Below are 18,662 nucleotides of genomic sequence, written 5' to 3'. Positions count from 1 at the left end.
CTCTCTTGAGTCAAATAGGACTTAGCATTTGGTAGACCTACCCCTGGTTGCAAAGCAATAGGTTGCAAATGGATCATAAAAAAGAAACTGTTGGAAATAGCAGGGCCTCAAAACAACGAACTGTAAGCCGTCAATGCACGACGGTAAAGCAAAGAGCAAAACCTGAAAAACAGAAACTCGTTATAGGCTGAGTCGCAGAGCTTGCTTTCTTTAAGACGTTTCGCGGCTCTGCCCAAGTGTGCAAGCAGGTCTGAAAATTTCCACGTTGTCCCCAGGATAAAATAGCCAAATGAAACCGATAAAAAATGCATCGTTACTGATCGAAACGTACACCCTTTTTAAACTCACTGCTCGAAAAGCTAAGATGGAGGAGGAGAGGAAACTAAATAGAGAATTTAGAAAATGAATTACGTGTATGATGAACTGCTGAAGGCCTCGCCTTTTATAGGCCTTCAACATTGAAACGGACCGTTTTAAAATTTGTCAACGGACCATTTTAAAATTAATCAACGGACTGTTTTAAAAATTAACCTGACCGTTTTAAAATTAATTAATGGATCATTTTAAAAATAATCAACAGACCGTTTTAAATATAATCAATGGACCGTTTTAAATATAAATTTGCACCCAACAATCCCCCACTTGGAAATTCAAACAAAACGAGAAGAGAGGAAAGATTTTCATCGAACAATTTTAGTCTATACAACAATGTGCATAAGCAAAGGTGTCTTACGACTTGAACCTTTACATAGTGTAGATGATTCAAAATATACTAGAGTAACCCTTAGTTTTGAACTTTATCTGACAGCATCTCACACAGAGTGTCATTAAGGTGTAGTACGAAAGCTCGTGCTTTTAAGGCCTAACACATGAATCCCAGTTTAGTGAATGCTTTAGAGAGTTTGCCTAAAACCTCCATAGGAAGCAACCCTCACTTCTACATTCACACAGGTGAGTTTATCAAGGGTACTCCGGTAGCTGGGTACCCCACTTGTCATTAAATATAGATCTCATTAAGAACTAAGTTCAAATTTTCTTACGCTTCAGGATATCATGCTTGGACTTTACGTCATAAAAATGGAACTCTGTGTTTGGTTTAGCATGATTCAATATATATCACTAGTGATCAGTTATTACTCGTTGAACCTGTTTCTTGGGATCTCTAGTCTACAGGTTGGGTTTTCCTCACTGTGATTCATTTTTCGATAGTCATGAGTCCCATCCTTTCTAAGGTTCTAAAAACTTTTTCTCTGGCCAGTTCTTTCGTCAAAGGATCTGCCAAATTTTCATCAGTCCATATGTGATCCATTCTAACTGCACCAGTAGTGAGAAACTCTCTAATGGTACTATGCTTAAATGTATTTGACGTCTCTTTCCATTGTAGTAACGATTATGAACTTTTGCGATTACTGCAGTACTATCGCAATGGATCAATATGGCTGGTACCAGCTTTTCCCATAAGGGAATCTCTGATAGCAGACTTTTAAGCCAGCCTGCTTCTTCACTAGCTGTCGCTAGTGCTGTCATTTCTGACTCCATCGTAGATTGAGCTAAAATAGTATGTTTCTTGGACTTCCAAGAGACAATTTCGCCAGCTATATTAAAGACATATCCATTTGTAGCCTTTGAATTATCCGAAAGAGAGTTTCAATCAACATCGCTGAACCCTTCCAGAATAGCGGAAAACTTTTGATAATGTAATCTTAGGTTTGAGTTTTCTTTAAGTATCTCATGACCCTTTCTATAGCATTCCAATGCTCTTTATTAGGTCTGCTTGTAAACCTGCAAAGTAGTCTTACAACATAAGTTATGTCAGGCCTAGTGCAGTCGGCAACGTATCTAAGACTGCCTATGATGCTCGCATACTTAGATTGATTAACACTGTCACCAGTGTTCTTGAACAACTTGACACTAGGGTCATAAGAAGTACAGGCTGGTTTACACTCAAAGTAATTATATTTCTTTAGAATATTTTCTATATAGTGAGATTGATCTAAAGAAATTCCCTTTTCAGACTTATTTACTTTTATACCTAAGATTACACTAGCTTCTCCTAAGTCTTTCATGTTGAAGTTCACACTCAATATTGATTTTACATCATTTATGACATGCAAGTTCGACCCAAAGATCAATAAATCATCTACATATAGACATAAGATAGTGCAGAGGTTATTATCAAACTTATGGTAGATGCATTTGTCACTTTCATTGACCTTGAAACCTTTAGATAGGATAAAGTTGTCAAAGTTTTCATGCCATTGCTTAGAAGCTTGTTTTAGTCCATAGAGAGATTTGTCTAAGTTACACACCTTATTTTCTTGACCATGGACAACAAAACCCTTAGGTTGTTCCATGTAAATCTCTTCTTCAAGTTCACCGTTTAGGAAAGCGGTTTTTACATCCATCTGATGTACTACAAGGTTATAAAGGGCAGCGAAAGAGAACATAATAGACGTAATTCTAATGACAAGGGAGAAGGTGTCAAAGAAATCTACGTTTTCTCTCTGTCTAAAGCCCTTCGCTACTAACCTGGCTTTAAATTTGTCAATAGTCCCATCAGGTCTAAGTTTCCTCCTTAAGATCCATTTGCATTCTATTGCCTTACATTCTGGAGGTAGATCTACTAAGTGCCAAGTCCTATTTGACTCAAGTGAGTTCATTTCATCATTTATGGCTTCTTGCCATAGGTTGACATCTACTGAGTGCAGGGCAGCTCTTAGATCTTTAGGGTATTCTTCTACATTGTAGGTTAGGAATTCGTTTCCGAAATCTTTGGCGGTTCTAGCTCTTTTGCTTCTTTTAGGTTCTAGGTCAGTTTCCTCTCTAGGGTTAGAATTTCTAACTAAGGTTATACCACTTGAACCAGAGCCCCCACTATTCTTTGATTTAAAAGGAAACCTATCTTCAAAGAAATCAGAACTATTTGACTTAATGATCACTTGGTTCACTAGATCATAGAACCTGTAGGCTTTACTATTTAAGGCATAACCTATAAAGACACATTAGTAAGTTCTACTAGTCAACTTTCTCCTTTTTTGGTTAGGAATCCTTACAAAGGCTAGACAACCCCATGTTCTAAAGTAGGACAAGTTTGGTTTCTTATTCTTGATAATTTCGTATGGTGAAGTTTTATTTTTAGATTTCAGAATTCTATTTAAGACATAACACATAGTAAGAATGATTTCACCCTACCAATAAGACGTGACTCCTGAACTAAATAAAATAACAATTACTAGCTCAGCTAAAGTTCTATTTTTCCTTTCGACTTTTTCGTTCGTTTTAGGAGAATAAGGTGCGGTCTTTTCGTGTATTATTCCATGTGAGTTAAAGAATTCATTAAAACTGTCCGAGTTGTACTCGGTTCCCCTATCACTACGAAGTCTTTTAACTTTTCTATTAAACTGATTCTCTATTTCAGAAACAAAAAGTTTGAAGGCATCAAAAGCATCATTTTTGTACTGCATTCACCTCCTCCCTCTGGTCCTGCTTCCGGGCTTCCTCTTTGATCCTTAGCGGGGTTATAAGACTTTCCAAAGAGAACTCCTTAGTCTTATGCTTCAAAGTTTTCTTAAAGTCCTTCCACAAGGGGGGCAGTTTATTAATAATAGTAGCAACTTGTAATTATCTCGTGGGCTATCTTCTGGATTTCATGGGATTGGGCCTCCACGGATTTTTCAAACATCATCTGGAACTTGAGATAATGGCTAACCACATATTTCTTCGACCCAGCCTCCTCGATGTCATACTTCTTTTGCAGAGCATCCCAGACCTCATTCACTGTCTTCATTGTACTGTAGTAGTCATATAGATCATCAGTCAAACCATTTAAAATGAAATTCTTACATAGAAAGTCTTTCTCCTCCCAGTCAGCAGCTTCTTTTATCTGTTGTTCAGTTGGTTCTTCTAAAGGGATGATCGGCTTAGTGCTGGTACAAGCTTCAAAAACTTTCTTGACAGTGTGGAAGAACATCATCTTTTGCTTCCACCGCTTGGAGTTCGCTCCTTCGAACCGGAATGGACGGTAGAGGTCAAATATCTCATTGTTGCTACTGAGGGCCATTGAAGATGTGAAAATGTCTTAAAATTATTGGAAATAGCAGGGCCTTTAGAATGACGAACTATAAGCCGTCAAGGTTGAGTCGTCGAAGAGCTCGTTATAGGTTGAGTCATAGAGCTCGTTATAAGAGCAAAACCTACAAAATAGAAACTCGTTATAGGTTGAGTCGTAGAGCTCGCTCTCTTTAAGACGTTTGCGGCTCTGCCCAAGTGTGCAAGCATGTCTGAAAATTTCCACGTCGTCCCCAGGATAAAACAGCCAAATGAAACCGATCGGAAATACATCGTTACTGATAGGAACTTACACCCTTTCTAAACTCACTCCTCGGAAAGCTAAGATAGAGGAGAGGAAAATGAAGAAGGAATTTAGAAAATGAATTATGTGTATGATGAACTGCTGAAGGCCTCGCCTTTTATAGGCCTTCAACATCGAAACGAACCATTTTAAAATTAATCAACGGACCATTTTAAAAATTAATCAACAAACCGTTTTAAAAATTAATCAATGGACCGTTTTAAAATTAATCAATGGACCATTTTAAAAATAATCAATTGACCGTTTTAAATATAATCAATGGACCGTTTTAAATATAAATTTGCACCCAACAGAAACTCAAACTTCATGGAACAATTGACAAGTTCAAAGTCAGACTTGTAATTAATAGTTTCAGACAAAGAGAAAACAGAGATTTCTTTGACACCTTCTCCCCTGTGATCAGGATCACCCCAATCTGTGTGTTGTTTTCTCCCTTTGCCCTAAACAATCTTGTAGTTCATCAGATGGATGTAGAGACTGCATTCCTGAATGGTGAACTTGAAGAAGAGATTTACATGGAATAGCCTGAAGGCTTTATAGTCCATGGTCAAGAGACTAATGTTCGTAAGTTAGATAAATCCCTCTATGTCTTGAAACAAACTTTTAAGCAATGGCATGGAAAATATGATAATCTAATCCTGTCTAAAGGTTTCAAAGTCAATGAAAGTGACAAATGCATCTACTAAAAGTTCGAAAACAATTTCACTATCATATGTTTGTATGTAGATGATTTGTTAATTTTTGGAAAATGTTATAAATGATGTGAAATACTTGTTGAATGCAAACTTTGATATGAAAGACTTAGGAGAAGCAAATGTAATCTTAGGCATAATAGTAACTAGGTCTGAAAAGGGAATTTCTTTAGATCAATCTTATTATATAGAGAAGATTCTATAGAAATATAATTACTTTGAATGTAAACCAACATTTACTTCTTATGACTTTAGTGTTAAGTTGTTCAAGAACACAAGTGATAGTGTTAATTAATCTGAGCATGCGAGCATCATAGGCAGTCTTAGATACGTTGGTGACTACACTAGACCTGATATTGCTTATGCTGTAGGATTACTTTGTAGATTTACAAAAAACCTAGCATAAAACATTGAAATGTTATAGAAAGGGTTATGAGGTACTTGAAGAAAACCCAGAACCTAGAATTACATTATCAGAAGTTTCCCGCTGTCTTAAAAGGGTTCAGCGATGCTGATTGGAACTCCCTCTCAGATGACTCAAAGGCTATTAGTGGCTATATTTTCAATATAGCAGGAAAAACTGTCTCTTGGAAGTTCAAGAAACAGGCTATCTTAGCCCAATCTACGATGGAGACAAAAATGATAGAACTAACTACAGTTATTGAAGAAGCAGGCTGACTTAGAAGTCTGCTATCAGAGATTCCTTTATAGGAAAGACCGGCACCATCCATATTGGTCCATTGTGATAGTATTGTAGCAATCATAAAAGTTCAAAACCGTTATTATAATAGAAAGAGACGACAAATACATTGTAAGCATGTACCATTAGAGAGTTTCTCACTACTGGTGTAGTTAGAGTGGATCACGAAAGGACTGATGAAAACTTGGCAGATCCTTTGACGAAAGGACTGGCCAGAGAGAAGGTTTTCAAAACCTCAGAAAGGATGAGACTCATGCTTATAGAGAGATAAATCATTGTGAGAGAAACCCAACTTGTAGACTGGAGATCCCAAGAAACAGTTTCAATGGTTAGTAACTGATCACAAGTGATATGAAGTGAATCATGCTAAAACGAACACAGAGTTCCCTTCTTATGACCTAGAGTCTGCACATGATATCTTGAAGCGTAAGAAAGGTTGAACTAAGTTCTTAATAAAATCTATACTTGATGTCAAGTGGGGTACCTAGCTATAGGAGTACTCTGGATAGACTTACCTATGTGAATGTGGAAGTGAGGGTCGCTTCCTCTGGAGTTTTAGGCAAACTCTCTAGAGCATTCACTAAATCAAGATATATGTGCTAGTCCTTAAAATACGGGCTTTTCCAACTACACCCTACTGATGTTGCGTGTGAGATGTTGTTAGAGATAGAGTTCAAAACAAAGAGTTACTCTAGTATAGTCTGAATCAGCTACACTACATAAAGGTTCAAGTCGTAAGACACCTTTGTTTATGCATAATATTGTACAAATTGATATTGCTCGATTAAAAAATGTTTTCTTGTATTCTTAAAAGTTTTTCAAGTAGGGGATTGTTGGTGAAAAACTTTAAGTAAAGGAAAAAAAAATAAGTTTGTTTTAGAATCCCACATTGTTAAGATTATAGAGAACCTCCTTTATAAACTCCCACCTTGAGTTGTGGGTTTGGATCCTAAAGGGTACCACTGTTTTAGAGGTAGTGAGACGAGATAAGCAATGGGTATGGTGGACTTCCCACACGCACACCGTCGTCCAGTCGAGCAAGGTGTTGGATTATTTTTATTTAAAAAATAATATATTTTTATTTTTATATATATTTTTTATTTAAAAATAAAGAAAAGGAAACTTTCTTTCCCCTAAGACGCCCTCTTCCATCCGTTTTACACACTACAAAAAATTCACTGTCTCATTTCTCACTCGGTTTTCTTCTTTCTTTGCATGCTGAATTTTTCGAGCATTTAAGTTTCTGAAGGGTGTGATCAGTTTTTTGACTGGTTCTAGTGCAGTTCTATTCGAGACAATTTTGTTTGGGTTGTTTTATCTTGGAGACGGTGTGACCATTGTTGAACTACTTGCACAAAAAGGCAAATCCATGAAACATCTTAAAGCATTCGATGTCGTTTTATCCGATTTCGACTTTTTTGACTGGTTCCAGTGCAGCTACGCGACTCAACCTATAACGATTTCCTATTTTGCAACTTTAATTCCGATTTCGATGCCGTTTGATCATACCTATCTTTCGTCCATTGGAGGTTACCGTTCCAATAATATTAGACAATTGAAGCATTCCAATTTCAAGTCTTATAAATTGAGTTTTTTTTTTTTTTTTTTTTTGAAGAAATAAGAAATTTGGATTTATGTTATTCAAAATTAATTTAAGATATATTTAGAAAAAGCAATGTGAAAATTAAAAACGTGGATGCTTATTTTAATATTATTCGTTTGACCAAATTTATTTAGTAGTTGTATGAATATTTTAATATTTGTTTTGGGAATGTAAAAGCTATGTGTTTATGTAGCAAATCGAGGAAGATAAGAAAGATTTTGGTTTATTTTTTTTCGAAATAATAATGATACAAGAGGCCAACGGGTGCTTCTCCAAACAAAAAAAAAAAAAAAAGAAAATCAGTGTAAAATTGGGATTAAGTTCAAGAATAATGTATTTTTTAAAAGTAATAACAAAAATAGGATATATAAGAAAGAAATTACAAAAGTAAGATGGAGCGAAAGAGTATTACAAAAATAGGGAAGCAAAATTGTGTATCTTGTACACGATTTTTATGTCAGCTAAGTAAAACAAATCTTTATGAAAAAAATCTACAGTAAAAAGAATCTATGTAAATAAAATAGATTTACCTTCATTCGTAGCTAGAAATTTGATTCAATTTTTATTTTACCGTAGGCCTTTAAAAATTTGAATTTCATTAAAAAATTCTCCAAAAATACCAAAAAAACAATGAAAAATAAAAGAAGAAGACAAAAGTTGGGGAAAATGTGAAAAAAAAAATAGATTTAGCCTTAATTCGTGGCTATAAATTTGATTCAAATTTTATTTTACAGTCTTTTAAGAATTTGAATTTCACAGTAAAAGATGGTCCGACAATAAAAAAAAACACTAAAAAATAAAAGAATAAGACGGAAGTTGGGGAAAAATGTGAAAAAAAATATATTTAGTCTTAATTCGTGGCTAAAAATTTGATTCAATTTTTTATTTTACCTTAGGCCTTTAAGAATTTTAATTTCACAATAAAAGATTCTCTGAAAATGCAAAAAAACACTAGAAAAATAAAAGAAGAAACAGAAGTTGGGGCAAATGTGAAAAAAAATAGATTTAGAATTAATTCGTGACTAAAAATTCGATTCAATTTTTATTTTATTGTAGGCCTTTAAAAATTTGAATTTAACAATAAAAGATTCTCGAAAAAAAATAGATTTAGAATTAATTCGTGGATAGAAATTCGATTCAATTTTTATTTTACTGTAGACCTTTAAAAATTTGGATTTTACGGTAAAAGATTCTCTGAAGATGCAAAAACGCTAAAAAAAATATAAGAAGAAGACAGAAGTTGGGAGAAGATGTGAAAAAAGAAAAAAATATTTATTTAACCTTAATTCGTGGTTGATTGATAACTTGTAGAAATACACGTTATTTTTGCTTTTAAGTTGGAATAACTAAGGTTTTTAATGATAAATTCTTCTCATTTTTAGAAGAAACGCATGGATTTATTCAAACATTAGCAAACTCATGCAAAAGGCTAATGCATAATCAAGAAGGTGCCGCAGGGAAAGCTCTAACGCATTGGCCATGCGTCGGAGGGAGTTCAACACAGAGAAGATTCGTTGATCTAGGTTGATTATGTCACATCATCACTTGCAAGTATGGGCACCTGTAGCAGGCGGCGTCTGAAAAGCTTCTAAGCCGCAGGGGCCGTCTGAAAAGCTCTCGAGAGTCAGGCGGCTGACCAGGACATGGACTTTAATGCTGACCAGGGCATGAACTTTATGCTGACCAGGGTATGGACTTTAATGCTGCCCATTCACCAAGTGGACATGACCAACGCCTATAAATATATGAAGTCCCTCCAAAGTTCGTAGTTAGAAAATTATTCAGTTCAGAAATGATCAAGATCCTTACTCTCTGTAATTAGTGTAGTCGTAGTTTAAGCTATGCTGTGGTGCTAAGACAATCAGAAGGGTTGAGAACCACCACCACCACCGGTCAGGGAGCGGAGGAAACCAAGCTTGAGAAAGACACTTCGTCCTCTTCCTATACAAGTGATTTTACACAATAAAATTGAGCCAAAGAGATACAAGAGATTGTACTCTGTGGCTTGACTTAATTCCTTTCATCTCATTTATCACTTTCATTTCATTTAATTGAATATTGCTTTTGTAAAGACAAATTGCTTCTTTATAAAATTCATATATTTGATCCATCACATTTTTGCCATTGTTTATTTCTTGTTTATGTTGAATGCATTCATACTTTATGCAAAACTTCATTTCAAACGCTTAAGCCGACTTGATCACTTGGTAAAAGAATCTTTAATTTAGATTATTCAAGAGAATAACTAAGCTGCATCAAGTATGACGCCTGTACAGCTAGAGATAGACTTACCAGTGTTTATTACATTATGTGGTAGACGCATGCATCCTAGAGATAGGTTTTGCATGTTATTCGCATTGAGAAGTGTTTGAATAAAGTCTAATGCATAAACAAAAGATAAGCAAACCATCCCATCTCATCCAAATTACATTCTGGTTTGTGTACATTTATTTTAGACCGACGCATCCACTCACATTAAACTCCATTTTTGCATGATCCATCACTCACCACTCAACTCTTTTGTATCATCTTGCACAGGCATAACACTTTAGTGTAAATAACACATTTCTCTTCATATATTTAGGAAAACCCCTACAATAGAAACAACGCAAGGTCTGCGTTTGTTTAACTGAATCCCTGAGTTTGACCTTGGACTTGCCAGGAGCCTAAATTAGATTTAAACTTAGGTTTGGTTTAGGAAAACTTGAATGTCATTAGAAGGAGTGTTGTGCGTTCTGTTGCATCCCTCTAATGCACTAACGTGTTACCAATACTTAAACGCATCAAAGCATCAATGCATCACTTATACTTAGAACTTATTCTTCCATTTTATTTTATATAATACATGCCTAGAGCGAATCACGATAGCAACGAACAATTTTTTGGCGCCGTTGCCGAGGATTCAGAAACAAGACTAACCAGAAATTTCGTTTGTATTTGTTGTAGGAACACTTCAGTCGAAGGAGTATTACAAGCTAAGCCTAAGTTTGTGAACGTTTATAAGCAGAGAGAGCACTCCTGAACTCATATACAACCCTAAGATTTAAAGGACCTTCCAACGTGGGAACTGATCTAACCGTCGTCGAAGGTTGAGGCAGCAATTTCTTAGACAATAGAACAGGTAACGAGCAATGGCAGAAGAACAGGCAAATCAACAACTAGCTCATGTTGCACAGAATCCAATCCTAATGATGAATAGCAGCACGCGTCCTATGAGAGAGTACGCGTCCCCTGTACTGTATGATTTCTCTCCAGGAATCATCTACCCAACGCCAAGCGATCGGGCTCACATGAAGATCCTCACGCTCACATGAAACGTTTCCTGGAAACGTGTAATTCATTTGTGATTCCTGGAATCACCCCAGAGGCGATCAGGCTATCTTTGTTCCCCTATTCTTTGCGTGATGACGCAAAGCAATGGGTGAGCTCACTAGAGCCTGGTGAAATCACCACCTGGGAGAAGTTAGTGGAAAAATTTATGCAAAAATACTTCCCACATACCACCAACGCGAGGAGGCGTCGAGAGATTATGAATTTTGAACAAGAAGAAGCTGAAACCTTAAGCGTCGCATGGGAGCGTTTTAAGGAATTGGTCAATAATTACCCAAACAATGGACTACCTCTAACTATCCAAATGGAGATGTTTTATGGAGGATTGAATAGAGCATTGCAAATGGCAGCAGACGCAGCAGCGGCTGTTGGACTTATGGACAAATCTTACATTGAGGCTAAAGAGATATTATACCGCATTGCTAAGCACAAGATGGAATGGGTGGACGATACGTATGATGGAAGAGCTGATAGGAAGAAGAGATCTCAGAACGTTAATTCTATCGATTCCAACGCAATAGCCACACTTTTTTCTCAAGTGGCTACGATGACCAGCCTTTTGCAGAACATAACGCTAGGAAACACATCAAATCTGCAGAAGGTGAATCAAGTAGAGGCGTTTGGGCAGCCTATGGTTAGCTGTGTGGGTTGTGGAGATCCTCACTCCTATGCGGATTGCCCACATAATCCTCAGTCAATATGTGTCATTAAAAACAACCCATTTTTCAATACATATAATCTTGGATGGAAAAACCATCCAAATTTTTCTTGGTCAGGAGGAAATCATCAGAAGCACCACCCAGGGGCGAACCAACAGTAAAGGAATGGACCGCCGCCTGCATTTCAACAAACGCATCAGCCACATCAACAACCCTTTAATAGAGGAAGACAAGCGTCGAGCTCAGGATCTCCGCTTGAGAACCTATTGAAGGAATACATAGCCCAGAATGTAATATTATCATTTTGCACATGCTCTCTAATAAAGTGATGCCTAATATCAATAAGCTTAGTCCTAGAATGATGTATAGGATTTTTAGTCAAATTAATAGCACTAGTATTATCACAAAATATAGGCACATTATCAAACTTTAATCCAAAATCACAAAGAGTTTGTTTCATCCAAAGAATTTGAGCACAACAACCAGCAACTGCAATATATTCTGCTTTGGTAGTGGATAAGGCAACCGAATTTTGCTTTTTACTAAACCAAGAAACTAAGAAACTACCAAGAAATTGACAAGTCCCACTAGTACTCTTACGGTCAAGTAAACTTCCCGCAAAATCCGCATCAGAATATCTTACCAAATTAAATTCAACATTTCTAGAATACCATAAGCCTAAATGAATAGTACCAAGCAAATATTTAAAAATTCTTTTAACGGCATGTAAATGTGATTCCTTAGGACAAGATTGAAATCTAACACAAAGACATACACTAAACATAATATTGGGTCTACTAGCGGTTAAATAAAATAAAGATCCAATCATACCTTTATAAGTTTTTATATCCACACATTTACCTTTTTCATCATTGTCAAGCTTAGTGGATGTGCTCATTGGAGTTTTTGCAATTTTACCTTCATTGAATATGAACCTTTTAAGAAAATCCCTTGTGTATTTTTCTTGACTTATGAAAATACCATCCTTGAGTTGTTTGATTTGGAGTCCAAGGAAGAAGCTAAGTTCTCCCATCATACTCATCTCAAATTCACTATGCATACACTTAGAAAATTCTTCACACAAAGATGGATTAGTAGAACAAAAAATAATATCATCCACATATATTTTGTACTAAAAGCATATCATTTTCTTTAGTCTTAATAAAAAGAGTAGTATCAATTTTACCCATTTTAAATCCATTCTCAAGCAAGAAATTACTAAGTCTCTATCATACCAAGCTCTTGGAGCTTGTTTTAAGAAAAAAGAGTATTTTCAACTTAAGACATGATTAGGAAAATCAAAACTTTTAAACCCTGGAGGTTGTTCTACATAAACTTCCTCCATGATAACCATTTAAAAATGCACTTTTCACATCTATTTGATACAAAATGAAATTCTTATAAGAAGCAAAAGCAAGCAACATTCTAATAGCTTCTAATCTAGCAACGGATGCAAATGTTTCTTCATAATCTATTCCTTTCTCTTGACAATAACCTTGAGCTACAAGTCTAGTTTTATTTCTAATTATATTCCCTTTTTCATCCATTTTATTTCTAAAGACCCATTTAGTTCCAATTATAGAAGCATGAGAGGGCCTAGGGACTAACTCCCAAACTTTATTTCTTTCAAATTGATTTAATTCTTCTTGCATAGCTAAAATTCAAAATTCATCATTTTTTGCACTTTAAAACTTTTTGGTTCAATTTGAGAAACAAAAGCAGATTATTAAACATATTAAGAGAGGAACGAGTTTTCACACCTTGTTCGGGATCAACAAGAATTAATTCTTTGGGATGGGAAGGAGCATACCTCCATTCTTTAGGCATGGATGAAGAACCAACTTCGTTCTTTTCGATTAAGCTCGCCTCTTGCTTACTTGAAACAATTTCCTTGCCTTTGTCACTAACAAGTAAATCTCCAAAATTTCCTCTAAATCATCACTATAAATAGGCTCATTAGAAATAACATTGCAAGATTCATCAAATACTACATGCATAGATTCTTCAATTACTAAAATTCTTTTATTGAAAACTCTATAAGCTTTACTAGTAGAGGAATAGCCAAGGAAAATACCAACATCCGTCTTAGAATCAAAAATTTCCAAGTTTTTCTTTGTTAATAAAACATTTGCAATAAAACTTTGAAATACCCAATATTTGGAATTTTGTTATGCCAAAGTTCATAAAGAGTTTTATCCAAAGAAGGTCTAATTAAAACTCTATTTAAAACATAACAAGCGGTGTTAACGGTTCCGCCCAAAAATATGTAGGTAAACCATACATTGATCTAGCAAATTCTTGCAAAGTACGTTTTTTCCTTTCAACTACACCGTTTTGTTGAGGAGTTCTGGAGTGGAGAAATTATGAGAAAAACTATTTTCTTCACAAAAAGTTTCAAAAAGCATTGCTATCAAATTCTCCTCCATGATCACTCCTAATTTTAGAAATCAAAAAGCTTTTTTCATTTGAACTCTTTTTACAAAACTAGAAAAGCTTTTGAAAGCATCATCCTTATGTTTTAGCATCAAAACCCAAGTAAATTTTGAAAAATCATCAACTATCACAAAGGCATAATAGTTCCCTCCAAAACTAGCAATTCTAGAAGGGCCAAATAAGTCCATGTGTAATAGTTGAAGGGGTCTAGTTGTAGAGATTACATTTTAGATTTGAAAGAGGACTTAATTTGCTTACCCTTTGACAAGCATCACAAACTTTGTCTTTTCGGATCTAAATTTGGGAAGACCTCTAACCAAGAATTCTTGGAAATATTTGAAATTAAGTGCATGTAGCATGTCTTAGTCTTCTATGCCATATCCAAGAACCATATGCAAAGCCGATAAACATTTATCATTAATAAGACGATCATTCAAATCAATAGTATAAACGTTTTCATCTCTATTTCCAACAAATATAACTTTTCTATCACTAGCATTTTCATTGATGCAATTCTTTTTATCAAACACAATTGTAAAGCCTTTATCACATAATTGACTAATACTAAGTAAATCATGCTTCAAACCATCAACCAAAAGTACATTTTCAATTAAATAGAAGATTCATTACCTATACTACCTTTACCAATTATTTTACCTTTCTTGTTTGTCACCAAAGGTTACAAGATCTCCATCCTTTTTGGAGAGAGAGACAATCTTGGATGGGTCTCCCGTCATGTGCCTCGAGCAACCACTATCCAAGTACCACTTATTTTTCTTAGAGGCTTTCAAAACAACCTACAAACACAAATGTTCAAGTTTGATTCTTTTGGTACCCACATGTTTGGGTCCTAGATGTTAGCATTGACAAACTTGAGAATCCATTTCATTTTTGCATAGACATTTAAGGCATTGGATTTAGACAAGTAACAAGAATAAGTTGTATGTCCAAACTTGCCACAGGAAACAAACAACATTATGCAAAGATTTATCTTCTTACAACAAATTTATGCACTCTACTTTTCTTGGAGAAATTATTCCTTGGAGCATGTGTAAACTTTGCCCTTTGAGAAAAATTCTTTTTGGAGAAGTAGTATGAGCATATTTCAATTTAAAACACTTAGGTTAATATGACCTTCAACACCATAGTAATGACATATAGACAGAAAGTTAGATTTTAACATGCTTAGACACAACCTTAGGCATATTAAGCTTAGGCATATTATGAGATGTGTTTAACAAAGATAGTTTTAGAACTTGAAGGAGTAGAACATTCATCAATATAGCCTAAACCTCTTTTATCGCCAAAAGACTTCCTACTTTGATTATCTTGTGTAATCTTTGAGCACCTATTGTCAACTTTTTAATAGATTCTTTAACCTTATCAAGTTCTTGCAAAACACTAAATTCCTTTTCTTTGAGTAATTTAATCAAATTATCTTTTTCACAACTATCATGCTCAAGAAATTTAACTTTGTCAAGCAAGGCATTTTTCTCAACACAATCAAAGCATGCTTGTCACAAGAGATATTCATTTCATCAATATGCATAGCATCATGCTCATGCTCTTTTTAAGCAAACAATTTCTTCAAGTAAAGACTTATTTTTACTAGATAAAACATTGTATTTCTTTTTAAGCACAACATACTTAGAACTAAGTTTTTTTTAAATCATTTTTCATATTTAAAAGCTTCGAACAATTCATTATAAGAAAGAGGTTCTAGAGTTACTTCATCATTTTGTTTCATCCTCTTTGTCACTATGAGCCATGAAGCAAAAATTGGTCACTTTTTTCATTATCACTCCCACTTTCGCTTTCATCGCTATCATCCCAAGTAGCTTTCAATGCTTTCTTCTTGGATTTCTTGGATGATTTGAGAAAAGGACAATCAGTTCTAATATGACCCGTCTTCTTGCATTCATAGCATATTACCTCATCCTTTTTGCTCTCTTCACCTTTGATTCTTTTTTGTTGGAGAGATGCTTTCTTAAATTGCTTCTTTTCTCTTGATGAAGTTCTTGTATTACGTGAAAGATAGGCAACATCATCTTTCATCTTGGGAGTCAACTTCTAAAGAGATGGTCTTTAAAGCTATACTCTTTTCTTTCTTTTTTTCTCATCCTCCATGTTTTTCTTGATCTTTATCTCATCGTCAACAACGAGCCCATGAGTTCATCAATGGAGAGAGATTTGAGATCCTTTGCCTCTAGAATGACGGTGACTTTAGGCTCCCATTTTTAGGCAAAGACCACAATAACTTCTTTATCTTCTCAAGATTGAGTACTTTTTCCCAAGTCCTTCTAAAGCATTGACAATGTTAGTAAATCTAATAACATATCGGAAATAACTTCATTTCATCAATTTAAACATTTCATATTGATGAACTAACATGTCAATCTTTGTTTCTTTTACTTGACTAGTTTCTTCATGAGTAATTTCAATTTATCCCATATCTCTTTAGCGGTTTTGCAAATAGACACTCTTTATTACTTAACTTCATTCAAAGCACAAAATTAAGCAATTAATAGTTTTGACATTTAAAGAGCATGCTTTCTTTTCATTTATTGACCATTTTTCCTTAGGTTTTATAGTGCTAACACCCATCAAACAATTAAACTAATTATACACTTTTTATAAATAATAAGAAAAATTCAATTTATGCAATAATAAGATGACAAAAATGTGATAATTTAATTCTATCAAATTTTAGCAAATAAATAAGAAACAAACTAAAACATACAATAAATTGCTTAAATTAATTGCAAAAATAAAAATGAAAGAGTTAGAGAAGAAGCACCGTAATTTTTATAGTGGTTCGATCAAAATCGACCTACTCCACTCCCAAGCGCCTCTTGGAATTTGAAAAAATCTTTCGACTCTTTCCATGGATTAGAGCCCAACCGTACACCACTTACTTCTTTTATGGGTTCAAGAGAAACCTGATCCTTTCCACGGTTTAGGATCAAACCATTACAAAATGTTGGATTTTTGAAGAACACAATACAACTCTCACTAGAGTGGATTTACAAGTTCAAGCACTCAACAAATTTATCCTCACAATACAATAACACTCTCTCAAGAATAAGATGAAAAATATTGGGAACTTAGAGAGAGTAACAAAGGAACTTTTGGAGTTTTGGAGGATTATGAAATGTAAAATTGGTGTGTTTTAAAATTTGGAGAGGAAGATAATTTATATTAGAGATGAAATTTTTTTTAAAACCACAATTAATTTGGACCATTGGATTTTGGAAAAGAAAAATCAATGGTGGAGATTTTAAACTAAACTAGTCATTAGATACAACAAAATATAATATTAAATTCCTTTTCTTTGAAATTCATTTTCTTTTTAAAATTAATCCCAAAAATAAGAAAACATACCATGTATCAAAAACTAGCCGTTAGACACAAACATAAATATATTAAATTAATTTTTATTTTATTTCACTTTCTTTTTTAAATTCATTCTTTTTAAAGTCAATCCAAAAATAAAAAAGCATACCATGTGTAAAAAACTAGTCGTTAGACACAAACATAAAAATATTAAATTTATTTTCCTTTTAAATTTCTTTTAAATTTCAATTTTTTTAATTTTAAATCAATCCAAAAATCAAAAGTCCATCATATGTTAATCTCTTAATGATCCACCATTCAACCAATATGCTACCACATGTCTACATGCAAATGGTCTGGTTATGCCACGTCATCCACCACAGTATTTTCTCTATAAATTTGTTCCAGTCATATTGTCTTCGTTTTAGCTCCAATTTGAGTGATTCAAGAGGTGTTGGAATCGTTGTTTCGAGCTCTATGCTATGGACATATTAAAACACTAATATTTTCATTGAGTTATCATCAAAACTTTGATTAATTAATTTGAGATTAAGGACCAAAAAGCCAATACATTTCAACAAACGTATCAGCCACATCAATAACCCTTTAATAGAGGAGGACAGGCGTCGAGCTCAGGATCTCCGCTTGAGAACCTATTGAAGGAATACATAGCCCAAAATGACGCGTTGCTGAAAAGCCAGACATCGTCTATCAAAAACCTAGAAATGATCCGGCTTGGCTTCGCTATCGTTCATGACTTGTATTGTAGTTCTAGTCTTGTAGTCGGCCCCCAGGTAAGGTAGATAGCGAGCGAGTTGAAAAGCAAGCAGCCTGGAGTTCTACCTAGCAATATTGAAACACCTGGGAACAACAATGGGAAGGAGCAATGTCACGCGGTGACATTGCGAACTAGAAGAGCTCTTGAAGAAAGAAAAATGAATCCTGAGACTACAATGGATCAAAAGAACGCCTGAGACTACAAGTCATTCAGAACCCAGTATGTCTAATGCGGGAAAGCCTAAGGTGTCGCTGAACGCACCATTCCCTAGGCGTCTAATGAAGAAGAATGATGAACAAAATTCAAGCGCTTTCTTGAGCTCCTAAGGCAGTTGTATATCAACATTCCACTTATAGAGGCCTTGGAGCAGATGCCAACATATGTCAAATTTTTTAAGGACATTCTAACGAAGAAAAAAAGAGTCAATGAGAAGTAAGTAATCGCGCTAACGCAGAATGCAACGCGTTAGTAAGCAACAGTCTACCAAAGAAGCAGAAGAACCCTAGGAGCTTTACAGTTCCTTGCTCGATAGAAGGATTGGATGTGGGTCATGCGTTGTGCGATTTGGGAGCTAGCATTAATCTCATGCCATTCTCAATTTTTAAGAAACTAGGAATTGGCAAAGCACAACCCACTTCTGTTACTCTTCAACTTGCTGACAAAACAATTAAGTACCCAGAAGGAAAGATTGAAGACGTTCTGGAAAAGGTTGACAACTTCATATTTCCAGCAGACTTTATTATCTTGGACTATGAAGCGGAT

General features: G+C 34.9%; 1 protein-coding gene and 1 non-coding gene across 2 annotated transcripts; one reads left to right on the top strand and one right to left on the bottom strand.

The window, feature by feature from the left end:
• Positions 1–10,677: 10,677 nt before the first annotated feature.
• LOC120090680 lies at positions 10,678–11,517 on the top strand. The gene has a single exon (XM_039048399.1). The coding sequence runs from the start codon at positions 10,678–10,680 to the stop codon at positions 11,515–11,517; it is 840 nt and encodes a 279-aa protein (XP_038904327.1).
• On the bottom strand, positions 10,882–10,985 carry LOC120092330. Its single transcript, XR_005486035.1, has one exon. It is a non-coding gene; the product is annotated as a small nucleolar RNA R71 (small nucleolar RNA).
• Positions 11,518–18,662: the final 7,145 nt, after the last annotated feature.

The sequence above is a fragment of the Benincasa hispida genome, chromosome 11, assembly GCF_009727055.1.
Source record: "Benincasa hispida cultivar B227 chromosome 11, ASM972705v1, whole genome shotgun sequence".
Classification (NCBI taxonomy): domain Eukaryota; kingdom Viridiplantae; phylum Streptophyta; class Magnoliopsida; order Cucurbitales; family Cucurbitaceae; genus Benincasa; species Benincasa hispida.
The sequence above is the reverse complement of the archived record's forward strand: the minus strand, read 5'-3'. Positions and strand labels throughout refer to the sequence as shown.

What these genes read in the sequence shown, in the direction of transcription:
- LOC120090680 (XM_039048399.1), top strand. Translation starts at nt 10,678, where the DNA reads ATGAAACGTTTCCTGGAAACGTGTAATTCATTTGTGATTCCTGGAATC.